Genomic DNA, 13,598 nt, shown 5'->3' with positions numbered 1-13,598 from the left:
TCTGAGCCTCACACAAGGGCCCACATCCGCCCTCTCTGAGCTGACCAGACTCAACACGGTCTGGCTTACTGCTTCCCAGGGACCCCAGGACAGCCTGACGGCACCCCAGGCGCTGTGACAGCGCTTGGCTCTGGGAGAAGTGGGGACAGGGGCTTCCCCAGAAGGCCACCCCTGGGCTAAGGCCCTAGTCACAAACAACTCGTTAAAATGTGCTAATAGGCCACTTAAAATGGACCAAGCCTCTCAATTTCAGGGTATGGGGCCCTAAGGCTGTAACGGAGGCTGCCCTGGGAGGCCGTGGAGGCCCCGTGCCCCGGCCCTGCCCGTGCACCCCCGGTGCAGAGTCATGCTGGTCTCGGCCACTCCTGGCTGGGGGAGCCCACTGAGTCCCGGCAGGCACCGACAGCGGGGCCTCACCTCGGTGCCGTGCTGCAGCTCAAACTTGTAGAAGAAGGCCCAGGCGTCCCCCAGGTCTGAGTCGATCTTCACAGTGCGGTGGAACCACTCGCGGGCCTTGGTGATCTTCCGCTCACTCCAAAACAGCCTGTTCCAGGAGGAGGGTGGTGGGAACCCAGAGTAAGTGGCCACGGCGCTCAGGGCTGTGCCGTGACCCGACCGTGAGAGGCGTGGGGAGGGCGCCCGGGGCCCGGCGACCCCTTCTCCTGCAGCCCAGGGAGGCTTAGGCTCAGGCCTGGGCCGCCCGGCAGTACCCGGGGCTGTTACCCTGAAGCCGTCCTTCAAGTGTCAGACCCGCCTGCTGCTTACAACAAAAAATCACATACAGAGCAAGGTTTTCAAACTCCTTAAAATTATTACTTTTCTCTGTGTCAAATACAAGAAGATAAAACTAAACCTGACAAAAAGTTAAATTAAGACTTTCAAGTGTCAGCCTGCTCCTCAGTAAGATACCTGCTGGATCATTCCGCCCCTCCAGCCTCCAGCAGCAACCCCAGCAAGCCCTAAGACCTCGGGCTTCCGGTCCCACTGGGGCCCGGGGGCTACGGCACACATGCCCCGGTGCCCGCCAGACACAGACACCGGAAAACCAGGCCTGCGGAGGACCACACTGGCGTGAGGGTCAGGGTCTGCGTGGGCCTCCCACCGCCAGAGCGGGCGGCACAGCGGAGTGCTGGGGTCCCCGACAGGCTGGGACCCTGTTGCTTCCACTCACCTCCCCGTCACCAGAGGCACCGCAGCAGACGAGGACACAACTAGGCCCTCCATGCCAGGCAGCTGTTTGGCCTGGCCTCGGTTACCAAACGGAATAACTCCATGCTGATAACCTGATTGTTTTTTAAGCCTTGCGGTATTCTTAATTGCTTGGCGCTAGATAAACTGTGATTTAAAGAGCACAAACCCAGATAGCAGACGCACAGGACGCTGGCTTGGGAGCGGCGAGGAGTGACTTATTTACCTTAGCAGAGCCTTTTATGAGGTTTTATGGCTGCCCTATCAGAGTGTCACACGAAAGTCACTCGGGAACGGAAGCACAAAAGCAGGACCCAGGGACCCCGAGGGACCCGTCTCCTCTGGGGCTGCAGGCACCGAGGGGAGGAGCCCGGGCAGGACGTGAGAGCCCCAAGCCCGAGGGCAGCCACACCAGGCCTGTGGAGACCGAGCGCCCGTGCCCAGGCTGGCGGAGCAGGGACGTCTCAGCGCACCACCACGCATGGCGCCCGGCGAGCACGGGAGCTTCTGGGGCCAGACACACGGCCCCTGCCAGGCAGGCTGCCGTCCTGCACAGCAGCCTCAGGAGCCCACGTGGGGCCGGGGTTCCTCCTGACAACCCCCTGCATGCCCCCAGTCACCCCCGACCTCCCGGCCCACCACACGCAGGTCCAGCTCTTCTCAGGCCATCTCCCTCTGTCTAGCAGCGGGCAGAGGCCCTGTGAGTCAGGACGGCTCTCAGGCCCTGCAGGCAGCGGCCCAGCCACGCCCTCACCCAGCCGTCCCACCCCCAGGGGCCGTGGCCTGCGCTGCGCGTGGACAGCCGCACCCTCTGCCATGCGGCCACGTGGCTGCCCTCCAGCTTCCAGAGCTGCGTCCCCAGGGAGCCGCTGACCAGCAGCCAGCACGCCCGTGCCCAACACACGGTACGAGGCCCCTCGATGACCTCTTCCTCCCCTCGAACCACGCGCTGCGAGGGGCGGCTGCGACAGCCGCCTCCACACCCCCAGCACACAGGGCAGGTCAAGTCAGCCGTTCTGGATTGTTTCTGGGGTCGCAGAGCTGGATGCGTCTGATTTCTTGCCCTAACACAGTAAGAACAAATTTCCTGGCTGAAGCCCCTTGCATTCCGTACGTTCGTTACTTCAATTCGGTGCGGACCAACACCAGCAAATGCATCCACCTCGGACCCCAGGCCAGGTGCAGGTATGAACTGACAAGGGGCGGAGACAGAGAGAGCAGTGCCCCCCAGAAGATGCCAGAACAGAGGAAGGGCCAGACACACCCAGGGGGACCCTCGAGAGAGGGAGGTACCAGGGAGCCCCCGAGAAGGCCCCCTCTCTCCGGGGGTTTGGGACGGAAGCCCAGGCGACCCTGGCAGTGGGCGTGCGTGTCTCCTCTGCCCGCAGACGCGCCACCCCGGGAGACGAAAACAAACCAACGTGTCCGCAGACGCCGCGGCCCAGCAGACCAGGGCAGCCCGCCCACCCAGCACCTTCTGGACCACCAGGGAGGGAGACACGGGCGGCCCCGTGGGTACGCCTCACTCACTTGGCCACAGCCAGGAGCACGTGCGGGTCGTGCTCACACTTCTTCAGGGCGTCCACGCTCTTGGTCTTCCTCTGGGGCCTTGCCTCAAGGAAGATGGCTTCAGACCACAGGATACCTGGAATTCAGGAACGAAGACCTCACCTCAGCTCTCACCTCCGGGTTAAGAAACACGCCCAACCCACACAGGCAGCCCTGCGAGGGGCCGGCAGCGATTCTAACCCCGACATCTCCTACCGCGCTGGGGCCCCCGCGCCCCCCGCACTGCTGACAGAGCCTGTGGCCGAGCGCTCCGCCCACGCAGCCGCCCGCAGAGGGACAGCAGCCCTGACAGCACAGACCCCACAGCCTGCTGGGGGCGCCCGGGCTGGAAGCGTCGCCAGCCTGTGAGGGTCCATTCCCCCTGACTCGGGGGTTTCACATCTAAGCATTTATCGTAACAAAACAACCAGAAACACTAGTAAGACCCGTGTGGACAGTCAGCTCAAAGCAGCGTCAGAGTAAACACTGGCGTCACCTAAACGTCCGACAGTTGGCCAGCGCGTGAGCGGTGCAGGCCTGACACATCCACACAATCACCCGATGCCACTAAAAACATTTGCTGTTTTTTTCCTGAGACAGAGTCTCACTCTGTTGCCAGGCTGGAGTGCAGTGGTGTCATCACAGCTCACTGTGACCACACAGTCCTGGGCCCAAGGGATCCTCCCGCCTCAGCCTCCTGAGGAGCTGGGACCACAGGCACCACCACGCCCGGCTGGGTTTTGTACTTTTTGTAGAGACGGGGTCTCGCCATGTTGCTCAGGGTGGTCTGAACTCTTGGCCTCCAGAGGTGACTCTCCTACCTTGGCCTCCCAGCGTGCTGGGATTACAGGTGTGAGCCACCACACCCAGCCACATTTATATCCTTGAAGATTCAATGAGAATATAAAATTCTCACAAAACTTTCAGCTTTAAAAAAAAGATACAAAATTACGCAACATGACTTTAACTCTGCGCGGTGACACAAGGTGCAACAATATAAACAGGCCAAGAGCAGTGATCCCAAGCAGCGCGCCTACGGGGGTCTCCATTTCCTCCCTCCCCCAGATCTGTTCATCCTGCATTTCCATTACTTTGAGTAGAATAATGAAAGTTAAACTGCAAAAGAAAAATAAACAGGAGCGCTTCAGAACATGGAACCAAACCGTCCCACGTGGAGACCACGGGTAGCTGAAACACGGACTGGACGGAGTCTCGGCTCCCAGGAAACGCCACCCCTGCCAGGTCCGGGAAGCCAGGAGGCGCCGCTTACCAGAGTTGGGGCACTCCTGCAGCGCCTTGGCCATGAGCGTGTTGGCGATGTTCTTCAGCCCCGCGCGGTACTCCAGCCGCACAGACTCCAGCCTGAGGAGACAGCCGGATGCAGGGTCCAGCACCAGCGCCCGACAGAGCCAGCTGGTGTTCTGGAGGCTTCTGGGAGGCCTTGCCTGAGAGGGCCCCGGCCCCGGCCGCAGCAGCAGCTTGAATTCCCTTCTGCAGAACAGAGCTCGTGCACCAGAGAAGCGAGGCGCCAGTGCCCACCTCCCGCCAGGCCCACCGGCAACTGCCCCACGGCGAGACCTCCGACCCCAACGTTACCCAGACGCAGGCGAGGGCGGCCAGAATGAGCACGGGCTGCATGGGGAGACCAGGCGCCATGCGAGAGGCACCCAGAGCAGCCCGTGTCCAGCAGCGTGTGCCACCTTCCCCCAGCAAACGCCCACCCTCTGCTCTCTCAGCTGCGTCCCTTCCTCGTCCCAGGTGTCACTGGCCCCTCACTCCCCCAGGTGCCCTCATCAGGGCACCAGTCAAACCACATCAGACCATCTCCAGGCCTGTCCCAGCATCTAGGCTGGACTCTCCACGGCAGGAACCGGGATTCCTCGTGGCCAGCACCAGCCACCCCACCCCAGGAGCCCAGAGACGGTGCCCAAAGACTCCCACACACGCAGCCGGGTGAGGACAGCCCCAGGAGTGAGCTGGACCAACAGCCCAGGCTGCCCAGAACCCCTAGGACTCACCACAGCCCCGGATTCTTTGGGTTCTTCAGACGAGACTTCTCCAAAATGGCCCGTGCCCGGGTAAGCTGCCCAATCTTCTCCTCCAGCCGGGAGAGCAAAAGCCACAGGGGTGTGGAGTGGGGACATTTCTTCAACTGCAGCCAAGAAATCAAGTACAAGAGGAGCTCAGGTAGCGTCTATGAAGGACTGAGATGGCCGTGGCCAGCTTCTCACCTGTGCTGGGAGCACCTCAGGGCTGCCTGTGTCCAGAGAGAGATACCACTTCATGCTCTGCGTGTGGGGTGTGTATATGGTTGTGCCGTGCACACATGCATATATGTGAGGGTTATGTGTACGCTTGTGCTGTGTACACACATGCATCTGTGTGAGGGGTTATGTGTACGCTTGTGCTGTGTACACATGCATAAGGGGTGTGGGGGGTACGTGTATACTTGTGCTGTGCACACACGTGCAGGGGGTGTGGGGGTATGTGTATACTTGTGCTGTGCACACGTGTGTAAGGGGTGTGGGGGTATGTGTATACTCGTGCTGTGCACACATGCATATATGTGAGGGTTATGTGTACGCTTGTGCTGTGTACACATGCATAAGGGGTGTGGGGGGTACGTGTATACTTGTGCTGTGCACACACGTGCAGGGGGTGTGGGGGTATGTGTATACTTGTGCTGTGCACACATGCGTAAGGGGTGTGGGGGGTACGTGTACGCTTGTGCTGTGCACACACGTGCAGGGGGTGTGGGGGTACGTGTATACTTGTGCTGTGCACACGTGTGTAAGGGGTGTGGGGGTATGTGTATACTTGTGCTGTGCACACATGCGTAAGGGGTGTGGGGGTATGTGTACGCTTGTGCTGTGCACACGTGTGTAAGGGGTGTGGGGGTATGTGTACGCTTGTGCTGTGCACACGTGTGTAAGGGGTGTGGGGGTATGTGTACGCTTGTGCTGTGCACACGTGTGTAAGGGGTGTGGGGGTATGTGTACGCTTGTGCTGTGCACACGTGTGTAAGGGGTGTGGGGGTATGTGTACGCTTGTGCTGTGCACACGTGTGTAAGGGGTGTGGGGGTATGTGTACGCTTGTGCTGTGCACACGTGTGTAAGGGGTGTGGGGGTATGTGTACGCTTGTGCTGTGCACACATGCACACAGGTGTGTACACGCCAGCCCTCACCTCAGGCGTGCCACACCCTGCACTGCCCGAGTGCAAGTTGCACGTGCACCTTTGCAGAAAGTGAGTGCAGGGCTCAGAGCAGGGACCAGGCCCCAGTCCAGCGTCCACAGCCGTTAGCTGGGGCCAGCGAGGCGCTAACCCCGGCCCCCGTCCTCCTGAGGGGTGTGGGGCGCGCGGCGGGCTGCGGCTGAGGCTCACCCCCTGGCTGTAGGCCTCCCGGGCTCTCTCCATCTGCCCCTCCTGCTCTTCGATCTGCCCCTTCATCATCCACAGCTTGGGGAAGTCCTCGTAGGGCCGCAGCGCCTCCTCGCACAGCTCCTGCGCAGCCGCGATGCCACCTAACACCCACTCCAGCTTCACGGACTTCATGAACACCTGCGTGGCAGACACACACCGCACACTCGTCCTCAGCACCTCTGCTCTGCCCTGCCGCGTGCGCTTCTGTGAGCCTCTCACAGCTCTGTGTGCACAGCAGGTGGGGTGAACACAGGAACACGCTCGCGCCCAGGGACAAGGAGGGGCCTGTGCTTGGCCTGGCTTGCCTGCCCCATCTCAGCCCTCCCGTCACACACGGGCCAGGCTCCGGCCACGCGCACACGCCTTGCACCCCGGCTCACCCGGGCGGTGGGTGCACTGCTCCGCGCCTTGGCCAGCAGCCTCCGGGCCCGCTCGTACTCGTTGTTCTCGGACTCCAGCTTCACGGCCGCCAGCCAGATCTCCTCGCTGTTAGGGTTGGCCTGCAGAGCAAGCACAGCCGCGCCCGCGGGGTCAGAGCAGGCCCTGTGCTCGATCACACTAATCAAAAGCAGGCGCTGGCACCAAGCAGGCCTCGCTCTGCTGCAGGACTGGTCTGGCCGGAGCCTCGCCTGGGCTGGCAGATGACAGAGCAGACCCAGCCCAAGAACCCAGACTCACCTGGAAACACACGTCCATTCCACTCTGGTACAGAGAGGAGGCCTCCGCAGCGCTCAAACAACGCTGGCAGCTACCACGCCACCCTCTCCGGGACCCACCCAGACCCTCTCAAAAGCCCTGACTTGGCCACTCACGTCGTGCACACGTGGACCCGCTGCCCCAGCCGTCCTGGTGTGCCCACCTGGGCAGGACAGAAGGGCGCCCCGCGTGTCGCCCTTTGTGGAGAGGGCTACACACAACCCAGGGTCCAGTGGACACGCGGGCAGCGCCCAGACTGACCCTCGCCCGCACAGCCGCCCGCGGCCAAGGGCACGACGCCCACCTGGACGGGCAGCAGGCGCCAGCTGGGCGGAGGCGGCGCTGCGACTGCGCAGGGCAGACCTGTCGCTGCAGGGTTTTCTCAAACAGGCGACGGAGAGGAAGGCCAGCCCAGGCCGGCCCTTCTCACCGTGTTTACTTAAGGACGGACAAACTTTACGGTGTCAGCCTGGGTGACGACAGCAGGCTGACGTTTATATGGCATTCTATGGTTTATTAAAAAACCTGCTGCAAAACTATTTGACCGACACCCACGCTGACATAAAGTATCACGGTATTGCACGTAATAAAAGTAAGGTACTTCAAAACCTGCACACCTCATGACAACCGGGCACACTCGGGCCTGCGGTGCAGCTGTTGGAATGTGGCTCCACATACTCCGGGGCCCTGGTGGCACCAGGCAGCCCACGTGCTATCCTGGGTTCTGTGTCCTGGAACAGTTCTGTGGCCACACTGAGTGGCAGGACGGAGAGGTAAGTGTCCACCAATTGGGCTGTTTTTCCTGTTCTCGGCCCCCCTCAAGGCCCAGGTCCAGTGCACCCCAACTACAGCACGTGCCAAGGCACACGCACACGGAAGTTCTCAGGCGCCGGCGGCACCAAGGCCAGGCTTTGTGGACGCGTGACCCTCACCCACCTGGAAGGCCAGAGCCAAGATGCTCCTTGCGGCGGGCACGTCCCCCGCCAGCCACTTGGACTTGGCACCCATGAGCCACAGCACCTCCGCCTTGGGGCAGTGGGCCACAGCCCTTTGCAGCAGCGCTTCCAGGGACTCCCTGCAAGACAGGCGCCGCGGTCACCAGAGCCAGGGCCATAAACCAGGGCACACAGATGTGCACGGCCACGGCGCGGGCACGAAGAGACAGTTGCTGCTCCAAAGTCCGACGCTGTAAATGATTTACCAGAGTTTACAACGGGGAGAGTGTGGGGAAATCTTCTCTCTCCATAAAGGTCCTAAAAGCAACCCCCGAGGAGGCTTCCACAAAGCAGCGCATTGTCTAGACGGCAGAGCCTGGTGGAGGAACTGCACAAGAGACCCTTTTACAGCCATGTGGCCTGGAGGCAGCGATAACTCCAGGGTCTGGTGACAGGGGAGGCCTTTTCATCTTGACCCCAGAGTACACCCTGGATCCACCAATAAAGATTATGACCCCAGGTCTACTCTCCTGGCATCCAAAAAAACGATCTGATTGGAAGAAGGTGATTCTAGATCACTGCTGATCAAGACGACCGCCAGCCCTGGGTGCCGGGCGTGACGCCCTCGGACTCTCCTGCGGCCCACTGCCCCGGGACACATCTGGCACCAACGGCCCCTCTGAGCCTGAGCTGAGCGCAGCAGCGAGACGAAGCGAGCACGGGAGTTGTGCTGCGTGGAGTGAGGCCTGGCAGAGCACCAGCCCCAGGCCACTGCCTCCCCTGCCCCTCTGAGCCAACCACAGAGAACCCAGCACGGTGGGAGGGACCTGCCCACTGAACCAGGGGTCCAGGGCAGCAGAGCCTACTCCGGCCTCAGCCCACGCCTGGCACCATCCTGGTTGGCACTTACACAGCCCCAGGGGACTTTCTGCAGGGTGAGCCACTGGGGTCATTTCGAAACGTCCCCAAAGGAGTCAATGCTGAAACACCAAACCAGCTGGCAGGGGTGGGGAGAGGGACAGAACTTCGGCAGCACACGTGGAAAGACACCCTGAAGAGACTGAGATTAATTCCAGAGAAGAAACGAAACGGGGGCTCAGCAGGCCCAGCTGCAGCGCCAGTGAAACCAGCAAGGCCTGTCCCGGCCCAGCACAGGGAGCAGTGCCCGAGGGCTTGGGGTGGGACTGACAGGGGTGCTTGGGGACGCCCTTAAGAGCTGCCCATTTAGAACAAGAAATTGCAACGCCTAATTAAATTAACATTTATAGCCAATAAGGCAGACCCAAAAGGCTTTTTCAATTAAAGAGTACAATTAAAGAAAACTTGCAGACCTCCTCTGAGCATAAAAACTAGCCAAAACTCAAAGCCAGCAGAGCTTAAATGGAAAACACAGATGCTGCCCTGGCCACTGCTGCAGGCGTGAGCCGTGCTGGCCCGGCCTTCACCCAGCACGCCTGGCGCTGCCGGAGCACAGGGCACTTGGGCAGGCTCCCTCAGTGCCCAGGCTCTCCAACTACGAAACAGCGATAATCCTATCACAGGCAGGGCTATAAAGACAGCTCCAGTCGAAAGTCCTAAGTGTCATAAAAGCTGCTGTCCCCACCGCTGGAGAAGGCCAGACCTCAAGGGTGCACGAGCAGATCTGCAGGGACGAGGGGCTTAACATTAGTGCGGAGCAGACGGGACTGGAGGGGCCAGCAGGTCCCAGCACGTACCTGGTGCCATGGTTCTTCTCGAAGTAAGCAGCTCGCAGCCACACGCTCTTCTTGCTGGGGAACACTTGCAGGGCGTAGGCGTAGATGGCGCGCGCACACTCCAGGGCGTTGTGGGCCACACACTAAAGCAGAGACACACATGAGGACGGTGGCCCAGCACTGGCCACAGGACAGGTAGCGTGATGCTCTCCCAGCCTTGTGTGGTTCTCAGTAATGGCATCTGCTAGCGAGCGCACGACACCGGTCGATCTAATTAGAACTACAACCCCGGACAGGGACACCAAAATAGGAGCATGTGAGGCTGCCAGCCGGCCCCTCAGCCTGCAAGGAGTCAGCACAGAGCACCGGCCACACGCTCATGCAGCCCACGCATGCGGGGCCGCGGCGAGGCACGCGCACGTATGTGCACGCACACACAAGCCGTAACTGCAGACCATGCACACTGGTTCCTTCTTTAAAAACCAGGGATGGCACATATTGCGCATTACAAAAGTTACACTGATTTGAGATCTGAGAGACAAGTGAATATAAAGAGAAAGAAAAAACCCATCCACTCAAACAGAACTACAGCAAACACTGTTCTATTTCTTTAGACTTTATATTTCTATACTCAAGAGTGATTTTAGGATGGGCGCAGTGGCTCAGGCCTATAATGCCAGCACTTTGGGAGGCCAGGGCAGAAGGATTGCTGAAGGCCAGGAGTTCAAGACCAGCCTGGGCAATATAGCAAAAATTCCATCTCTACAAAAAATTTAAAAATTAAAAAAATTAGCTGAGCGTGGTGACGCATGCCTGTGGTCCCAGCTACTCAAGAGGCCAACGCAGAAGGATCACTTGAGCCCAGGAGTTGGAGGCCGGGGTGGCTGTGATCGCTCCACTGCCCTCCAGCCTGGGCAACAGAGTAAGACCTGTCTAAGTGATTTTATTTCTTGGTTAGCATCAAATAACAAAACAAGAAAGCCAGTCACCATCTGCAGTGGCAAAACATCCAGGCGCTGGTCTAACTGACCTCTCACGACAGTCGTGACGCCGAGTCCAGAACAGGCTGAGACGCCCACTCCCACTCGGCCTCACCCTGGGCACGGGCACTGCCCCCCACACTCTGCAGACGCAGGACGCATTTCTGCACCAAGAAGGGGTCTGTATCTGACGGTGAGTGAAAGGCCATCAGGAAGCGGGACAGCAACAGAGTTTTGCAACTGTGAATGTCAAAACAGTGTGGACCTGGACTGGCAGCTCACGGCTGTCCACGCCCCCACCTAGGGAGGGCACCCGGGCCGCCCAAGCCCATGCCCAGATGGAGGACAGCGAGCCTCCCTGTGTTCAAGGACTCTCCGCGAGGAAATGGGGGCAGGGAAGGAACAGGCGCAGCGCCGTAACTAGGGTCTCCTCACTCAGACCCCTCGCCTCTCCAGTTACAGGGCCTCAATCGGACTCAGCCGCCAGAGAGCAGGAAGGGCCCTGCCTCGGGCAGTGTGCCCACACCAGGGGTACCGCAAGGGGTCCGGGGAGGATGCCAGCGAGGGCCGGGCCCTGGGCAGAGCAAACTGGTCTACGTCCCTCTCTGTGACTTCTGGCCCGAGTCCTGGGAGTCAGTTACAAAGCCTTTCAGGCCCACCACGGCCTCCTGTGATCTTCACAATCGCCTGAGAATGGCTTTACCACCCCAGAGGACCGAGAGACACTGCTCAGGGTCTTGCACGTGGGGCCGGGCCAGGCCCTGGGTGGGAGGACACTGAGAGGTGTCGCCACGCGTCGGAGCACAGAAGACCCCAGTCCTTGCCCCAGCACTACAGAGCAGGGTGAGAAACAGCTGTGCTCACCCCAGGATATGTGAAAAAGACAACAAAAAATAAGAGAAAAACTAAAATGGCTCTTGGACTTCTGCTCTCATCACTTGTTCCCTACAGAGTGAGAGCCCCACAGAGAGTTTCCACGGCTGTCAAAAGCAATAAAGAAAATAACAGAGAAGCAAAGCATTTAACTTTGCATTCAAAATAAAAGGGCTTTATTGAGGATTTTTGATTTATTTATTTTTTTTAGAAACAGGGTCCTACTCTGTTGCCCAGGCTAGACTGCAATGGCATAAGCATAGCTCCCTGCAACCTTGAACTCCTGGGCTTAAGTGATCCTCCTGCTTCAGGCTCTTGAATCACTGGGACTACAGGTGCATGTAGTCAGGTGCACCATACCTGGCTAATTTTTTGTAGAGATGGGGTCTTGCCATGTTGTCCAGGTTAGTCTCGAACTCCCGGCCTCGAACTCTAGATCCTCCCGCCTTGGCCTCCCAAAGTATTGGGATTATAGGCGTGAGCCACTGCACCCAGCCTGGAATTTTCTTTCAACATACAGACTCTGTGGATTTTTGTTAAATTATTCTTTATAATTTTTTTAGTCTTAAATACTATCGATACATAACAAAAATCTTTCTAAAAAGCCATTACCATTGACCAGTGTCTTAATTCACTTAAGAAACTAAGTCTGTAGTGTGCACAAGACCATCTGCAGGCCGCGCAGCCCTGGTGGCAGGACCGGCACAGCCAGCACCTGAGCTCTGGGTCGCACCACAGGAAGGTGTGAAGCGACCCCAGGTGCAATTCACACGGACGGTGCTGGCAGAGGGGCACAATCCCACACACCACAGGAGGGGCCCTTGGTCCACCTGAATGTACGGAGTGAATATAAAAAAACAAAAAGGGAACTTTTTTTAACTAAAAAGAACAGGTGTTTATTAGTGCTATTTAGAATCATGGAGGCGAACAGCAGAAGGAACAGCTAAACGAGGTGAGCGTCACTCCCCTGGTAGAGGCTGTCCACACTGCCGACTGTGTGGACCGTAAGGGACGCCGGGGCAGGGGGACTGGCCCTCTTCATAATGAAAACAAAACTACGTGGCATTTGAAACGATGAAAATGTGTTACTTTGATTAAAACTAAAAATTTACTATTAAAAAAAAGAAGTGAATATACACATAAATGAAGAGGAAAGGAAAGCTCTCCATTACTGTAGAATTCCAACTAATAAAATATAGGAGAAACTGTATTTAGAAAATCAACATTCGGCAAACATCATGGTAATACCTGATTCAGGCCAAAAAACATCATTAAGGATCCTCAAACTAGTCAGTCAAAACTTGCCAAGAAACAGAGTATTTACAAAGTCTCAAACTGTCTCCCCATAAACATTTACTAATGACAAAGGGAAAACCCGTAACCTGACAGTGGAGTCACCTGGCCGCCAGCACCTGAGCCGGCCGCTCGGAGCTGAACGGGAACTCGCACCTGCACAGGCCACGCCGGGGGGACCCCACGGCCTCCTCACGGGCGCGACCTCCTTCCACCCAGCAGGAAACACCACAAACACCCAGATCAAAGAGGATTCTACAAAATTACTGGCCAGGGGTCCTCAAAAAATTAAAAAAAAAAAAAAAAGAATATGCCTCAAGGGACATAAAAAAATTTTAGGCTGGTGAAAAAGAGAGAGGCTGGGCTCTCCCGCGGACTGACCCGTGGGGGCCCGCACAGAACACAGCTGCGCTTCTCTTGCGCTGACAGGACGCCCAGGCGCGGGGTTAGGCCTAAGCTCTGCGGGTTTCCCAAGAGCCCTGTCCCAACTCTAACTTCCTGATTTTGGTAACTGCCGTGGGAGATGACAGCCCAACGTTGTGGGAGAGAACGTCTTCTGTTACAGAAACACACGCTGCCGTGTCCAGAGGTGAAGGGGCACCACACCTACGCTCACTCTCAACACCTGAGGAACACGGGACAGGGTATGTGCTCGCGTGTGAAGAGAGAACACAGCAAACGCAGAACAGGTAAAGCTGGGTGACGATCAGAGAAGAATTCTTCGCACAGCTTGGCAATATTCCTGCATCTCTGAAATTATTTTCATTTCAAAATGAAAAGCTAAAAAAGAGGACCACATCTGTATTAAGTATCTTAAATATGTTTATCGATTTTGGTCCCCTGATCTTTCTCTGGAACCCTAGTGCACAGGAAAATCTCAAAGGCGGCAAACATTCTGTACGCAGTGTTTTCTCAGGAGCCATTCACAGCAGGAGTGGGGAAGGGGCGACAACCTAGAGGGAGACAGC

General features: G+C 58.0%; 1 protein-coding gene across 1 annotated transcript in view; it reads right to left on the bottom strand.

The window, feature by feature from the left end:
* The window catches only part of PRPF6 (pre-mRNA processing factor 6), a 33,183-nt gene that overhangs the window by 483 nt on the left and 19,102 nt on the right, over positions 1–13,598 (bottom strand). The window contains exons 13-20 of the mRNA XM_069496344.1: positions 9,506–9,627; positions 7,792–7,930; positions 6,540–6,659; positions 6,121–6,297; positions 4,755–4,888; positions 4,007–4,098; positions 2,719–2,833; positions 418–544 (exon numbers count right to left, since the gene is read on the bottom strand). Of these exons, the coding sequence (XP_069352445.1) occupies positions 418–544; positions 2,719–2,833; positions 4,007–4,098; positions 4,755–4,888; positions 6,121–6,297; positions 6,540–6,659; positions 7,792–7,930; positions 9,506–9,627 (1,026 nt within the window). The remainder of the gene's footprint in view (positions 1–417; positions 545–2,718; positions 2,834–4,006; positions 4,099–4,754; positions 4,889–6,120; positions 6,298–6,539; positions 6,660–7,791; positions 7,931–9,505; positions 9,628–13,598) is intronic.

Source organism: Eulemur rufifrons, chromosome 20 (genome assembly GCF_041146395.1).
Source record: "Eulemur rufifrons isolate Redbay chromosome 20, OSU_ERuf_1, whole genome shotgun sequence".
Lineage (NCBI taxonomy): Eukaryota > Metazoa > Chordata > Mammalia > Primates > Lemuridae > Eulemur > Eulemur rufifrons.
Note: the sequence above shows the minus strand (reverse complement) of the source record. Positions and strands in the feature narration are given on the sequence as shown.